The sequence below is a fragment of the Opisthocomus hoazin genome, chromosome 1 (assembly GCF_030867145.1).
Source record: "Opisthocomus hoazin isolate bOpiHoa1 chromosome 1, bOpiHoa1.hap1, whole genome shotgun sequence".
NCBI classification, from domain to species: domain Eukaryota; kingdom Metazoa; phylum Chordata; class Aves; order Opisthocomiformes; family Opisthocomidae; genus Opisthocomus; species Opisthocomus hoazin.
The window spans coordinates 6,885,707-6,901,138 of NC_134414.1; the positions used below are offsets into that span (position 1 = coordinate 6,885,707).

Sequence of the window (15,432 nt, forward strand, 5' to 3'; positions counted from 1 at the left end):
GTCCTCAAGTTGCATCAGGGGAGATTTAGATTGAATATTAGGAAAATTTCTTCAGAGAAAGAGTGGTCAGGCATTGGACCAGGCTGCCCAGGGCAGAAGTAGAGTCCCCATCCCTGCAGGCATTCAAAAAACGTGTAGATGGGGCACTTCTGGACATGGTTGAGTAGGCATGGTGGTGTTGATGGTTGGACTTTTTGATGTTTGACGTCTTTTCCAACCTATGATTCTATGTTGGTATTAAGCAACTAATTTAAAGCTTGAGATTTGGGCATTGAAGCGTTTGACAACGCACCTCAGGACATGTTTCCAGCTGGACCCCACATCCCTACTTGCACAGGTGTCCCTCAAAAAGCAGGGCTTAGACATGAGAAAAAAAAAACCATGAGAAATGCTCAAACCAAAAATATGATGTTTTTAATTTACATATTCCCCAGGTACAACGCTCTCTTCTACACAGCAATGATCCCTTGTCATTTGCCACAGTAATTTTTATTCAAATACAAACAGTAATGGGAAATCTGGGCAGGTTTTCCTCGGGACAGAAGTCTGGACCGTGTTAAGCTTCACAGTTTACAAGTGGCATCTCACCTGGCCCCGTGTCACTGTGACGAGCGCTTCCCATCAGAGGTCTCATCATCAGGCAGTACAGAAGCATTGGAAGAAAAACTCCCCTCGTGGTGACGGTACACGTAACGCTGTGTTTTGGAGAGCTGTACGTCCGTGGGACAACCCCTCGCCGTGCCTGGGGCTGGTCCCGACGCTGCGGCTTCACTCGGCCTTCTGCCTTGCAGGAACTCGTTCGGTCAAGACGGAGACGTAGAGTTTCAGCCACGCGTAGGTGACGCCCAGAGCACAGTACACAGAGGTCAGGAACAGAGGGATGAAGGGGAAGTGCCATTTCCAGGGGGTGAGAGGAAACACAATTTCACAGAAGATTTCCAAAGGCACCAGCTGGATGAGGTAGATTGTTTCAAGCCAGTTAAGGAGAGGCCTCTCTCTCCTGTCAGAGGAATTTAAAAAAACAAGATAGTGTTAAAATACATGAAGCTAACTAAAAATAACTAGTCTTTTTCAGCTATCACTGGTGACCAGTGCAAAGAATATCCCCAATTAGTTCACAATAAGGCTTTAAATAACAGTTCCAAGAGTTTCGGCAGGAAAAGGCGTGATAACAGGGTACAGCCGATTTCCTTCTCGGGTGGCTTTTACACCAAGTTCCAAGATGCACTGGCATCCGAGCAGCTGCTCCGCTTCACCTCCACCTTCCAGCCAGCAACTGAGCAGACACCTTCAGATGCAGGCCCGCTCCTCAGCAGCTGTTCCCCGTCCGCAGACTGGAAGAGGCAGATTTCCCTTCGCCCCCGGCCCAAGCGTTCTGTGGGATCTACCAGCGCCAGTCTCTCGCGCAGGACACTGATGGCAGGGTTTTGACCGCAGGTAGTTTACAGGGGAATTCAGGTTCTTCTGCAAGGAATCGTTTTTTTTGGGGGGGAAGTTAGGAACAAGAAATTTGCAAAAGCTCCATCTCTAGGCAGAAACGAAGCTCCTGCAGAGGGTTTTAGTGAGAGCTCCTGAGACAGAGCGATGGAATTCTGGAATACTAAGGGGGGGAAAGCAGTCTGGTTGATAGGGGATCACCTACAAAAAGCAGGTGACCAGGGCAGCAAATGCAGGTTTATGGCATTTCTGACAGATCCTTCTCTACAGCCCGGCTTTGCCAGGAAAAGTTTGGGAAATAGGAACGTGGAGACTAGAGGGGTTCCAAGGATCAGCGCGGCCTTTGGCCAGGTGGCTGAGACCAACGGCCTGAATAAGCACACAGGATGATTTGGGCAGTTATATCTTCTGACAACCAAGTGTGTGCAAGAGATTCGCTGACAAACTACAGTTTGTAATTGTGTGTTATTTACAACCTGTCTCTTCCACACATGAAAATACGCAGCACTACTGCAAAACACCACAGCGGTGGTTTGGAACGGCTAGGACAGACAGTCTCCAGCTAACTCACCATAACAAGTGCTCCAATATTGAATTAAATCCTCACAGGCTACAACATTACAACTTTGTGATTTAACGGGGCATCAAGCAGGTGGGGACTTACGGCCTGCTGGGACTAACTGGGGAGTTGTCACAAGTCAAACATAACAAGGATGTGCTGTAATAATCCTAACTTAAGCCTTGCCTCTCTTCTCGGGAGGCAGCAGCCCCTTTTGACCAGTAACACTTCAATTTGATACTTCAGCATCGGTTTCCTGCGCTGTTTGCCACCTATGATGACAGTGTTGCAAGTGACAGAAAAAAAAGTTTTGTTCATGGCTTTGGGAACAAATTTCTTTAATTACCTGAACAGAGACTTCAATGAAGAGAAGCTATAAACAGTAAACAGCAGCATAAGCAGTATTTTAATTGGAAGTTCTGAAAAACAAGGAATGTAACATAGTTTTAAAATTAATTGTAAAAACCTTCTGCCATATAAATTGCAGTATCTTTAAATCCTACTCGTCACACTTGCACTGCCCAACTTAATTATTTTCTCCAGACAGAACTAAATGTTTTCTCCCTTAGGACACCTAAAAATAAGCATAGATATTTACTAAAGCAAATGCCAAGCCTTTGCAAAACACTCACTTCAATTATCTACAAACGCACTAAAACTAGTACTGAACACACTAATTATAATTTCAATACCGCATCTCAGCAAATAATATTTTCCTATTAAAAATAAAACAGAAATTACTGGGCTGGGAAGCTTAAAACATAAATGTGGCAGCCAAATCAATGCTATCGAGTTCTAGGTTGTGTGGTAGATAAAAATTAAGTAACAGAGATGGCAGTTTCTCATTTCTCAAGGCAGCAGCTTCTCAAACTGCAAACAAGTGGCATCATCAGACCAAGAGAGTGTGAGTGTCTGGATTTGAACTCTCCCAGCAGGATGGCAATCGATACGGTGTTACAGCGTTGTCGCAGCTACAACAGCTGAGGGCTGAAGTGAAGCAAAAGGGAAGGCAGGGCAGGCAGGGCAGGCAGGGCTTTTGGTCACAAAGACAAATCTGCCCCTACATGTGCTGATTTAACTGAGGCTGCTGCATGGTTTTTCAGTTTAAGCACACTACCGATAGCAAGCTGGAGAACGGCCTGTCAGGTCTGCGGTTTCAAACTGCTTTTGTCACTCTTGCTTCACACAGTTATGTTAGATGGGTTTACCCCATGCACCAGTACAGGCTGGGGCGGACCTGCTTGAGAGCAGCTCTGCGGAGAGGGACCTGGGTGTCCTGGTGGGTGACAAGGTGACCATGAGCCAGCAGTGTGCCCTGGCTGCCAAGAAGGCCAATGGGATCCTGGGGTGCATTAGGAGGAGTGTGGCCAGCAGGTCGAGGGAGGTTCTCCTCCCCCTTTCCTCTGCCCTAGTGAGGCCCCACCTGCAGTACTGTGTCCAATTCTGGGCTTCCCACTTCAAGAAAGATGAGGAGCTACTGGAGAGAGTCCAGCGGAGGGCTACGAGGATGGTGAGGGGACTGGAGCATCTCTCCTATGAGGAGAGGCTGAGGGAGCTGGGCTTGTTCAGCCTGGAGAAGCCAAGGCTGAGAGGGGACATTTATCTTCAGGGTGGGTGTCAGGAGGACAGGCCCAGACTTCTCAGTGGTGCCCAGCGACAGGACAAAGGGCAATGGGCACAAACTGAAGCAGAGGAAGTTCCAGCTGAACATGAGGAAGAACTTCTTCCCTCTGAGGGTGACGGAGCCCTGGAACAGGCTGCCCAGGGAGGCTGGACTAGATGATCACCAGAGGTCCCTTCCAACCCCTGCTATTCTGGGATTCTGTGATTCTATGGGGGGAGTTTCTACGACTGTGGCAGAATGAGGGACAAGTATTGACTACAACAATTTCCCATCTCTATTTCAACTTAAAGCCTACAGCTCTTCTACAGCTTTTTAAACCAACGTTTAACTAGTCAGAGTTTGTATTATGGAAACAGGCTGACAGACAGCCTGTTGCAGCTTTCAACTTAGTACATAAAACAATCCAAAACCTTTACCTGAACATAGTCTCTGAACAAACAAACCCAAAGCAGTAAGATGACAGCACGGAAAGAAGGAAAACACTTTACCTGGTGGTGTGAACAACAATGGAAGAAGCGAGAAGTGCCCTGTTGTTGTCAGAATCAAGTAGATACCAGCATCCTTCGCTCTCTGAACAGACAACAAGCTAAAAATAACAAGAATTTGTTACGCTTTTGTCTTTTTTGTTTTTTTAGCAAAGAAACTTAATGTCAGCAAAACACTGCACAATCCACAAGAGACTGAAGAACATTTCACAGTGCCCCAGTCCCTCCAAACACTGGACCTGTGATGGAATCTCCTGCTTCCAAACCACGTGGCCCCAGGGATAGAAAGGCGGGGGGGGGGGGGGGGGGGGGAAGAAAAGAATCAGGCAGGAAACTCTTCCCCAGAAAACCACACCCCCACTGAACACAAACATCAGAAAGGCCTGGAGTTTTCTACAAATGGTATTTTTCCTTTGCCAGCTGGCTGCCAATGTCATCATCCCTACTTTTTCCCCCTTCCTTTTGTTTTTTTTCCAGTGTTAATGCCTTTCCTCCCACAATTCCCACTACAAGAGTCTACTATAGCCTCAATTCTACCCTCGGCAGACATTTTAGTAGAAACTGCGTGCTGTTCCTGTCAAGCACAGTGCAGAATGTCCGTTTCCTCAGTTAGCTCCTGAGCGATCTACCTAGCGTTTTCGATATGAACCACTGCACTCAGCAAGGCTTGAGCTGCATGACAGCTACAGACTACAATATTTTTACAGTTGTCCCTGCCAGAGTAGATCTCAAACCTTAACTGTTTAGAGGGAAAAAAAAAAGTTAATCAACTACAAATGCTTGCCAAGCTCGAGTATGACAGCAATGTCAAACTCCTCAAGCCAGGCAAACCAGTTATTTTTTCCTCTTGAAAAGACAAATCATAGAATCATTAAGGTTGGAAAAGACCTCTAATATCAAGTCCAACCATCAACCCAACACCACCATGCCTGCTAAATCATGTCCTGAAATGCCAGATATACACGTTTTTTTGAACACCTCCAGGGATGGGAATTCCACCACCTCCCTGGGCAGCGTATTTCAATGTCTGACCACTCTTTCTGTGAAGAAATTTTTCCTAATATCCAATCTGAACCTCCCCTGATGCAACTTGAGGCCATTGCCGCTCCCCCTATCCCTAGTTACCTGGGAGAAGAGACCAACACCTGCCTCACTACAGCCTCCTTTCAGGCAGTTGTAGAGACCAAAGCCACAAGACATGCAACAAATAGCTCTTGGACTTTTCAGGTGCAATGAATGTAATGCACAAATGCAGTGATAACAGTGGGGGAAATAAAAGACCCTAAATAGCAGCCTGGTTTTGCCCACCATGTCACGAGTGAAACGTTTTATCCAGCCTGCTCCCAAGCTGTCACTAAGAAAAGGAGGCATCAAGGGGAAGCTAAATGACTTCTTCTCAGAGCTGTGGCCCCACATGCAGCCAACAGTCTGAACCCCTTTCTGTTGTGAGCATGGAGGGTTTTTTTTTTTTCATTATTCTGACAGCAATCAGTGTCTGAATCCGAACACACTGATTTTGTTACACTATGCACCGTAACACAACCCAGCATTCAGAGACACAAAAGAGTGCATGTAGTGGGAAGGCCTGTGGGCCAGACTCCTAAAATCATTGCTTTTTCATCCCAACACCACCATACACTTCAGTTCTTCCGATCATCTGTAAGTTAGTACAAGCTCTGCTATGCCCACAAGGCTGATATAGGAATCAGCTGCTCCCAGTAAAGCTCTACTTGACACCTCTGTCAATGCAAACTATTGTAAAGTATAAGCCAGTATGTCATAAAAGATATTGTTTGTTTTACACCGCACTGGTTTTCTACATATGCTCTACTAGCATCAGCACATACTATTGCTAAGGTAGACAGATTTTATTGTGCCTGAAATTAATCTACTTGAAATGCACTAAGACTTTACAGCTTAAGGCATTCTATAAACATGTTCATTTTCTGACATAACTGAAAACAAAGTGATCCTCTTTGAGGATTCCTCAACAAGTGGCTGCACGTTCACTTTGGCCAAGTACTACATAGGAAATTCACTTACCTTAGGGGCAGAATAGCAAGGAGTATTGCTTTTTCATGCACGTGCCAGCCAAACATGAAGGAGCTCAACGCACAAAGAACAAGGCACTGAAGAAAGCCTCTGGGCCCTTGAGGTTTAAACCAAAGACAGAAAACAGAGGGCTAGAAACAACAGGCAAAAACAGGACTTCAGTGAAAAGTCTGGCAATCCTGAACACAAGCCACTGTCCAACGAGACTTCTTAAATGTTAACAAACACCACTGCACCCAGGCTGAATGATACATACAGCACTGGAGGAATCGTATCGATTTGGATGCATGAGTAAAGCTTGAAGGACTTCATCAATATAACAGGAGGGGAAAAATCGACTGACAGGCATAGCCAACACCCATTACTTGTGTTGCAAGAACTGACTTTGAATCCATGCCACTAAACTCATTTTATCAAAGTGACTATGTAAAGGTGTTGAGACAAAGGCTTTCTGTTAAAGGACAGTTGCTCATTAGAGTGAAAAAGACTTTGTATCCAGGTAATTACTTATCAAACCTTCAATTTGCTGCTTGTCACATCAAGAGCACTAGGCTTACCTGTAGCTCACGCTGTTAGGATAACCATAAGCTGCCCACACAGTTCCATCAGCGCCTCTACTAACATCCCGGCTCAATTACCTTCTATCACAAAAGGTCACTACTAGCTCAGAATGCAGAGTGGTTTTCATCCAAGATTATTTTTAACAATCTTTCAGTTGTTCTAGAACTGATAGGGGCCATAATTTTGGCCATACTTGAAGAAAAGAATATCTACCTTGATACACAATATTAATTCCACGTTTACCCAAATAATTGTTTTTATTATTTTTGTTTTTAAAGAAAACTTATTTGTTGCCCTGGAATTCAAATTCAAGTGAAGTGCATGCTAATCAAATAAAAATCTACGGGAGACAAAACATCACGTTTCCAAAAAATATTATTTTTTCTTACCAATATAGATATGAAAGTACAGATTAATGTTGCTAGTGGAGTCACAGAAGGGAGAACAGTATGCTGAAATTCTTGAACCAGCCCTCCTGTCATTGAGGCTTTAGGAATTTTTGTGGGATCAAGAAAGTTACACTTCAAACCTGAAAACAAAAAGATAAAAAAACCCACAAACTGATAAATGTTAATGAAGAAAATTAAGTAGCTGAACTAAGTACACGGCCAAGTCTTTTCTTTTTTAAAGGACAGCAGAGAGGAATGATTGACTTATGGCCAACTGCTGGAAACTTATCACGCCCTGAATTATGCAGGAAATCAGGTAATTTAAGGCAATCTGAAAATATAATTCCCTACTGGCATTTCAAACAGGGAAGGAAGATTAAAATCCAGAGAGCTCTATCTGCAAACAGGCACCAAATAGCAGGATTAGCATACTGTACCCAGAATTGTTAGTGCTTTGTCCATGGCGTTGTACAAAGCCCAGAAGTTAGGGGCCCAGTAGGCATGGCAGAGGCCTCGCTTGAAAGGAAAAAGCCGTGAAATGACTTGAGGCAGCTGGCCCTACAGAAAACAAAAAAAAGAAGAAAGAAATTACGTCTTCAGATGAGACATGGTTTATGTTTTTATAACACAGTTTTCTAACAGTTCAGGGGAATAACAGGTGAAAAAGGGGTTATTACCAACACTATGAAGGGACCCAATGAAAGAGCAGAAACAAGACAGACAATCAATCCCAGAAGAGTTACGTGCAGCAAGCTGAAACTTCTCCACTTCAGGGATCCGTCTGCAAGAAGCAAACGGATTACAGTTACTGTGGCAAGCGCAGAGGGAGACAAGGCATTCCACGCTAACAGTGAATTGCTAGTGCCTATCTAAAAGAGGCATACAGCCTTTTATCCCAACACATTCATAGAATCGTAGGTTGGAAAAGACCTCTAAGATCAGCAAGTCCAACCATCCACCCAACAACAGTTTGCTTGCATTCACTTTTTCCGCATTGCGGCTCCTCCATTACACAAACTTCCAGTATTTTCTCTTTCAAGAGAAGTGCCTTCTCTGTTAACGTGAGGAACATCAACCATGTTTTTCAGTGCTAAGAACTGGAAACAAACTCAAAGAAGGACTTTGAAATAGCTTCTGATGCCATCTAATCGTTTCATATCCAGAATAATTCTTAAAGCTTCAAACTGCCATCTGCAGTTTATTCATGTTGTTTTTTTCTTAATGAACTCCCTGGAAACAGGAATTTTACATAAATAAATGTATTTCAAAGATCTTTAAAGATCATACCAACTCTGCTACCCAAGCAAAATTTTTGTTTGACCTGCAGCCATTTCATTCCGATGGTATCTGCATGTCTTGAGTCTTCCTCAGGCCCCACTAATTAACACAATCCCCAAAAGCTAATGAGAAAAAACCCATCTTACCTGCATTATTTGCAGTAAAACAATAGGATCGTAATAAATAAATGCCATATGCCGGGGCCACATAGATGTAGATGTGTTTGAAGTGCAGAAGAACAGCAAAAAGAAGAGCACCCTCCAGGTATCTTTTCTAAAGGAAAAACAAAACAAAACCCAAGCTTTTCTACTTGTTCTCCCTTTGTATTTACTTTTAATAGTCCTCTGCTGTGCTCCTAAGGTAACAGGACATTTATCATAGGCATAAAAAAAAAGAGCGTATTTACTTCAAATTACAAACTCTGTAGCGTTATGCACAACAGGTACAGACAAGGAACCTATACTGTCACAAGATACTGGGAAAACTGGGATAGGCCTCATCTCCCCGCAGCTTCAGAGGTAAGTTTTCTAAGGACTGGTGACTTGGAAGATAAGATGGCTGGAAACCATGTCACATTGCTCAGGTATAACACAGAATTTAGCTTTCTCACAGGGAACCGCAATGCTGCAGCATCAGCAAGCAATTATGGTGAGTTTCCAGTACTCCTCTTCCCCTCAAAGTCAACAAATAACTAGACATTCAGCTTAGCACAACTCGACTTCCAGTCTCAATCACTTCATTGGACTGCTCATACTGAAGGTAATTAATGCACCTAAAATACATATGGTGACAATAGGAAAGAGCCACTCAGCTTTACCTGACATAGGCGGGCAACAGAAAGAAGCATCAGCCCAAACAGAAAGCCATTGTACTGAAAGTGAATATCTGAATTGGAGTCAAGAAAACAAAGTAAGCTTTCTTTACTACTATCAGCTTTCTGTGGAGACTTAAACATATAAACAATAAATTCAAATTAAAATGGAACTTAAATCAAGAAACTAACTTCAAATTCACTCCACATAGACATGAAGCCATTACTTAACCATCCCCGTTGTCAGAGACACAAAATCTACTCATACCAGGACATTATCTTGATGAAACGAAGCACAACAATCTGACCACATGTTCATCACGCAACTTAAAGGATAGAAACCAAAACAAAAGGTTAATTGTCCATGTTTTGAATTTTAACACTAGTTTCTGCCTCACGTTGGTTAATGGATGGAGACTGTAGTCCTCGCCACCCATTCCCTCCTCAGCTCAATCAATGCACATTATGTCAAGACTGATTCACAATAATTGGACTTTCCAGAGGTGTTTTTATATCCTCTTTAAAACACCTCGCTAATTCTCATGCAACACCAACCAACTGAATACAGTCTGAGCATAAAGCACTTTAAGATTTTCCCTGCCATGGGACAAACTCGGAACCACACCCAGGAAAACAGAGGCTCTCTGCTAAGGCTTCCGTAGGCAGGCGAAGTAGGAGCAGCCGGCAGGAACAGGCATGCTGCTGCCAGACTGATCCTCCTGCAGTTCTGGCAAATCAGTCCAAAAACCTCACAATTCCCATTTTGCCAAATAATAATCCTAATGAAAACATGAAGTTACTCAACTAACCCCAGAAACAAGCACAGTAGTATTACCTGCAATGATAGTAATAATAATATTCATGGGTCTGTACCACACACTAACGGATTAAAAAAACCCCACCAACAACCTGCAACGTTTTCAAAGGATACGATCCACGATTAACAACCCAAAATTCCACAAGAGCAGAACAGCAAGAATAAATGTTGGTTTTTCCAGGATGTCCTTTGCAGCTCGCTTCCCATTTACACATCTGCAGCATCTGAACAAAAGAAGAAGAAACAGAAGTCTTAATTGAAATAGCCAACAAAAACACTGTTGCTTTTAAGAGTTGAAAAGTGCACTTAATGTCTTAACCCTTTATTAGGATGTAAGGCAATGATAAAATTCTTGCTAAATTCATTAACAGAAGACAGTGTGATGAATAAAGTTCAGTAAAAAACGGGTTTTAATTTTCCATAACTGTAGTACGTTCCACATGCCAAGGCTTATGTTAAGTAACTTAGCCTCAGGTTCAAGTCTCACATTCAATAATTACTGTAGAGTTGTCATAACCTGTTTATATCCACTTCTCATGAACGAACAACACATTGCTACACCTGAACACAACGTACCAAGCTGTATTTCAGGTCCTCAGTTGGACATTAACTTCTTCCTGGCTCCCCCCAGTATTATAAGCTATTTCTGTTAAAAACATCATATGACTTCTCAGTGAGAAGCCATATGGACCATATTATTTTTGACGATAAGCTTAGATCAGATCAGATTAAAAAGTTGTGGATGATTTGTGTTGAAAAACTCTTAGTAGAGCCATTTTAAGACAGCCAGCTCATTCATGCATCTCCGAGTCAAAACAATAAAAGGAAAAAAGTCACAATGCAAAGCTAGCCCGTTTCAAATACAGAAAGTAAATAAAGGAGCTTAGGCAGTGCTCCAATGCAACAGAGAACTTTCTACCCAGATTTTGAGCAGAGTAAAACAAGGGAAAACTGTTACAGGCAAATCATTAAGGTAGGCAACATAATTCTCGGAACACATGCCCCCCTCTGTTCTTTGGGTGCAAGATAAAACACTTCTTCACAAAGTCAGGGCACACTGAAAACACATAATATTGTTGAATTAGACTTGGAATAATCAGTTTATCATCAAGAATACCAAAAACACTGGAGGGGCTTCACATATTTGATATTACTGGCATTTTGTCACAAGTTTCCTTTATGCCTCTACTCTAAAAGAACACAGTAATAAGAAAAGTAACAGCAAGAAACAAGCACCCAAGCTGTCCTGCAACTCCTACAAAACAAACCAGTGACAGAATCAAAACACCTGTAAACGTGTGAAACAGCAGCTGATGTCTGAATGCATACAGATCTGATCACCCGTACAGCAATAGCATCTCCAAGAACAACAAAAAGTTATCTTGTGTTTAGTAGCATGTTCCAAATTTCTCCTTAAAGCAACTTTGATATTTCCATGCATTTACAAGCTTATTTGTACACATAATTACTTGTTGTTACTGTATTAGTGACTACCCACTGTCCCTAAAATGAGAACATTAAGACTTACTCACGAACTGCATATATGAAAAGAATATCTGTAAAAATGACAGAAAATCTTTGGAAGAAGACAGTTGCATGACTGGTGTAATTGAGATTCTCGATAACCAACATCTTGGGGTCAAAATACTTGGCAACGTGCGACAGTGCATATTCAAACCAAGCAAAAAATGGTGGATAATCCAGGGTCCATTCCGAAGTTGCCTACAGACAAAATAAGATTAACTAGTTTAGCACAATCCATGCTGGTTACAGTCCTTCAGGTACGGTTCGCCACAGCAAATCAGCTGATGTATTTTATCTCAGTAGACTCTGTTTAACTGAAACTACTCAGATTTGAGATTTTTTCAGATTTCAGCTGTTCTGTAGTCGTGGTAGAGAGATGGGACATCTCTTCATTAGTAGAAAAATATTAAACAACACTTTCTGTATCTGCACCTAGCCAATACATAATCGTTTGTTCTTTATAAATCAGCTTACAGTAATAGGGCCAACATTAAAAAAATATCTCAGTAAAATAGCTCATAGTGAATATTTGTCTACATTAATCACCAGCACAATAAGCCTTATTATAGTCTCCACATTATTTTTACTCATTAGTCAACAAGTCTTCATTTTGTTAAGACCTTATCAAGATCAAACAGTATTATTTGATCTCTTCCTATAAAAACAGTTATGTCCTGACCAATGATTAACCTCTTGACTGTGGAAATAGGAGAGGAGAAAGGGGGAACAGAGCGGGTTGCGATGGGGTCTATTTGTCAGTGTGCATGTTCCCAAACGCTTCTGTTACGCTGCTGAAAGGCATCCTATGCTCTGGCACTGGGATTGCACTGGTGTCGCAGAAATTTGTTTTACAGCATTGGATCAGCCTGTCAGAAAGCTCTGACCTGCGCAAATCAGTTACTCCTGGATACACAGTTCCCAGACGCTTACGTGGAGGAGGACCAGAGACTATGATATTTATCCCAGAACTCCAGGAGATACTGCGTGATATATTAAAACCCAACTGTGTAGGCTGAGTCTATCATCAACTCAAAGGTGATTCATCTAGATTAAAACTGATGCACGCTAGCAGCGCACCAGCAGAGGCTCTAAGGTTTAATACAGTGATTGATTTCATAATGTATACACCCATTTGTATGATTCGTTCTTTATCGAGATAACCACTTATCAATGACAAGAGCAAAGACAGCAGCAATTTAAGACTACCATGCAACCTGCCCCCGTGTTACGCAGCCTTTCTAATAATCCATCTGCCTTAACTGTCTCTTCTATTTCCCCTTGCTAAGTACCAGCAGCTTCCCCAAACAATTCTCCTTTTTTAACTAAAAGCTACACAGGGCCAACTAATCGTGACTGGTATGTTTCTGAACCACTGCTATACAGCTGCCAACCATCAGTATCCATGACATGTACTTTCTGCAAATAAAAACCTTTCTTGTCTAGCATTCACAGGCTGACACACCCAATATGCCTGAAATTTATACACAGCTGAAAAAAAAAACCTAAACACGTACTTACTTCATAGTACCACTGAGAGAGGGGCAGGTTGTGAGTGATGGCAAGCCAATTCCTATGCACTTCAAAATCTGTGGAATAACTACAGAAGGTTGTTGTTAAGAGTCACATACTTAAAGGAGGAACATTTCAGAGCACACCGTGACAGGCAGATAAAAAGGAAGCTTACATACAGAGAAAGCATAGACAAAAATGAGCCTAAAGCTCTAGGGCAAGACTTTGATCAAGTAACTAAACGGTTTGAGAGTGACGGAGCCCTGGAACAGGCTGCCCAGGGAGGTTGTGGAGTCTCCTTCTCCGAAGATATTCAAGACCCGCCTGGACAAGGTCCTCTACAACCTACTGTAGGTGACCCTGCTTCGGCAGGAGGGTTGGACTGGATGACCCACAGAGGTCCCTTCCAACCCCTATCATTCTGTGATTCTGTTGTGGAGTCTCCTTCTCTGGAGATATTCAAGACCCGCCTGGACAAGGTCCTGTGCAGCCTGCTCTGGGTGACCCTGCTTCAGCAGGGGGCTGGACTGGGTGACCCACAGAGGTCCCTTCCAACCCCGACCATTCTGTGGTAACGAAGATGCTGCACAAACTCCATGCCAAGGACATACACAGGCTACTACAGGACAAGAACAATTTGCAGCTTGGCCTTTTCTGACAATTAATGCCAAAACTCCAGGTTCTGACTTTTTCACAACAATTTGCGGGTTTTTTTTAGGGGAAAAAAGCTACAGTGTCTTCTAAAGCTAAGAACCGTTAACGCTTCAGCACGTTGAAAGGCCCCCCCGAACAACAACCGGGCAGAACTGGCTGCAAGCGCCTTCACCCACCGCAGCGAAGCCGAGAGCAGGAGCAGGCAGCACCGCCCCGCTCCCCACAAGCGCCCGAGGGAAGCGAGGCCCTTCGGGGCCCTTCAGGGCACGGCGGTCCCCTCAGCAACCGCGGCACCGCCCCGGCCCGCGCCCGGCTCCCCAGCCCCGCCCGCCCTGAGGGGAAGGGGAAGTCAACCGCCGCCCCGGGGGGGCTGCCAGGCCGTACCGAGCCCCCCCAGCCCCGGGGAAGCTCCTTACTAGGCGGGGATGAGGAGGCACTTGAGGAAGGACACGCCGAGGGCCAAGGCGCGGAACCAGCTCCGGCCGCCCGCCGCCATGGCGCGCCCCGCGCTGACAGAACGGCCGCGCATGCGCGGTGGCGGCCCGCCGGCACGGTTTGAAGCGCGCGGACCCGCCCCCGGCGGGGGCTGCGCATGCGCCGCGCTGCCCGCGCTGCGGCCGCTGCCTAGGGGGCCGCACTGCGCATGCGCGGGAACGGGGCGGGGAGGGAGGGGGGCTTGGGGCTCGGGGGTGTGGGACCAACAGTGGGGTTGGGTGGCTGTGGGACCACCAAAAGGGTTACCTGGTGTTGGGTCTGAGTGATGTGGGGTTGGGTGGCGTGGGACCAGGTCACAGAATCGCAGCATGGTTGGGGTTGGAAGGGACCTCTGTGGGTCACCCAGTCCAACCCCCCTGCCAAATCAGGGTCACCTACAGCAGGCTGCACAGGACTGCGTCCAGGCGGGTTTGAATATCTCCAGAGAACGAGACTCCACAGCCCCTCTGGGCAGCCTGTTCCAGTACTCCGTCACCCTCAGAGGGAAGAAGTTCTTCCTCATGCTCAGACGGAACTTCCTCTGCTTCAGTTTGTGCCCGTTGCCCCTTGTCCTGTTGCTGGGCACCACTGAAAAGAGTCTGGCCCCGTCCTCCTGACACCCACCCTTCAGATATTTATAAACATTTCTAAGGTTCCCTCTCAGCCTTCTCTTCTCCAGGCTGAACAAGCCCAGCTCCCTCAGCCTCTCCTCGTAGGAGAGATGCTCCAGTGCCCTCACCATCCTCATAGCCCTCCGCTGGACTCTCTCCAGTAGCTCCTCATCTTTCTTGAAGTGGGGAGCCCAGAACTGGACACAGTACTGCAGATGGGGCCTCACTAGTGCAGAGGAGAGGGGGAGGAGAACCTCCCTTGACCTGCTGGCCACACTTCTCTTAATGCACCCCAGGAGACCATTGGCCTTCTTGGCAGCCAGGGCACACTGCTGGCTCATGGCCAACCTATCATCCACCAGCACACCGAGGTCCCTCTCCGCAGAGCTGCTCTCCAGCAGGTCAGCCCCAGCCTGTACTGGTGCCTGGGGTTGTTCCTTCCCAGGTGCAGGACCCTGCACTTGCCCTACTGAACTGGGTGGCAGTAGGCCTGAGTTAACTGGGCTTGGGTGGCTGTGGGACGAGGTATGGCGTTGGCTGATGGTAGGCCTGGGTTAATGTGGGGTTGGGTGGTGTGGTATCAGCAGTGGGGTCGAGTGGTGTGGGGCTTGCTTGATGTGGGGTTGGGTGGTGTGGGACCAGGTGTG

General features: G+C 45.1%; 1 protein-coding gene across 2 annotated transcripts; it reads right to left on the reverse strand.

Annotated features, from left to right (window-relative positions):
• Positions 1–467: 467 nt before the first annotated feature.
• Positions 468–14,229, reverse strand: ALG8 (ALG8 alpha-1,3-glucosyltransferase). Of its 2 annotated transcripts, XM_075423630.1 has the most exons (13): positions 14,117–14,229; positions 13,056–13,134; positions 11,542–11,735; positions 10,128–10,237; positions 9,203–9,270; positions 8,532–8,658; positions 7,785–7,888; positions 7,545–7,665; positions 7,108–7,247; positions 6,149–6,288; positions 4,109–4,206; positions 2,343–2,415; positions 468–1,000 (listed from the first exon to the last, which is right to left on the reverse strand). In XM_075423630.1, exons 1-13 carry the CDS (start codon positions 14,227–14,229, stop codon positions 769–771), a joined length of 1,599 nt encoding a protein of 532 aa, XP_075279745.1. In that variant the 3' UTR covers positions 468–768. The 2 variants fall into 2 exon arrangements, with proteins under 2 accessions (XP_075279745.1, XP_075279834.1); XM_075423719.1 differs by lacking the exon at positions 2,343–2,415 and having other exon boundaries at positions 781–995; positions 4,104–4,206; positions 14,117–14,213.
• Positions 14,230–15,432: the final 1,203 nt, after the last annotated feature.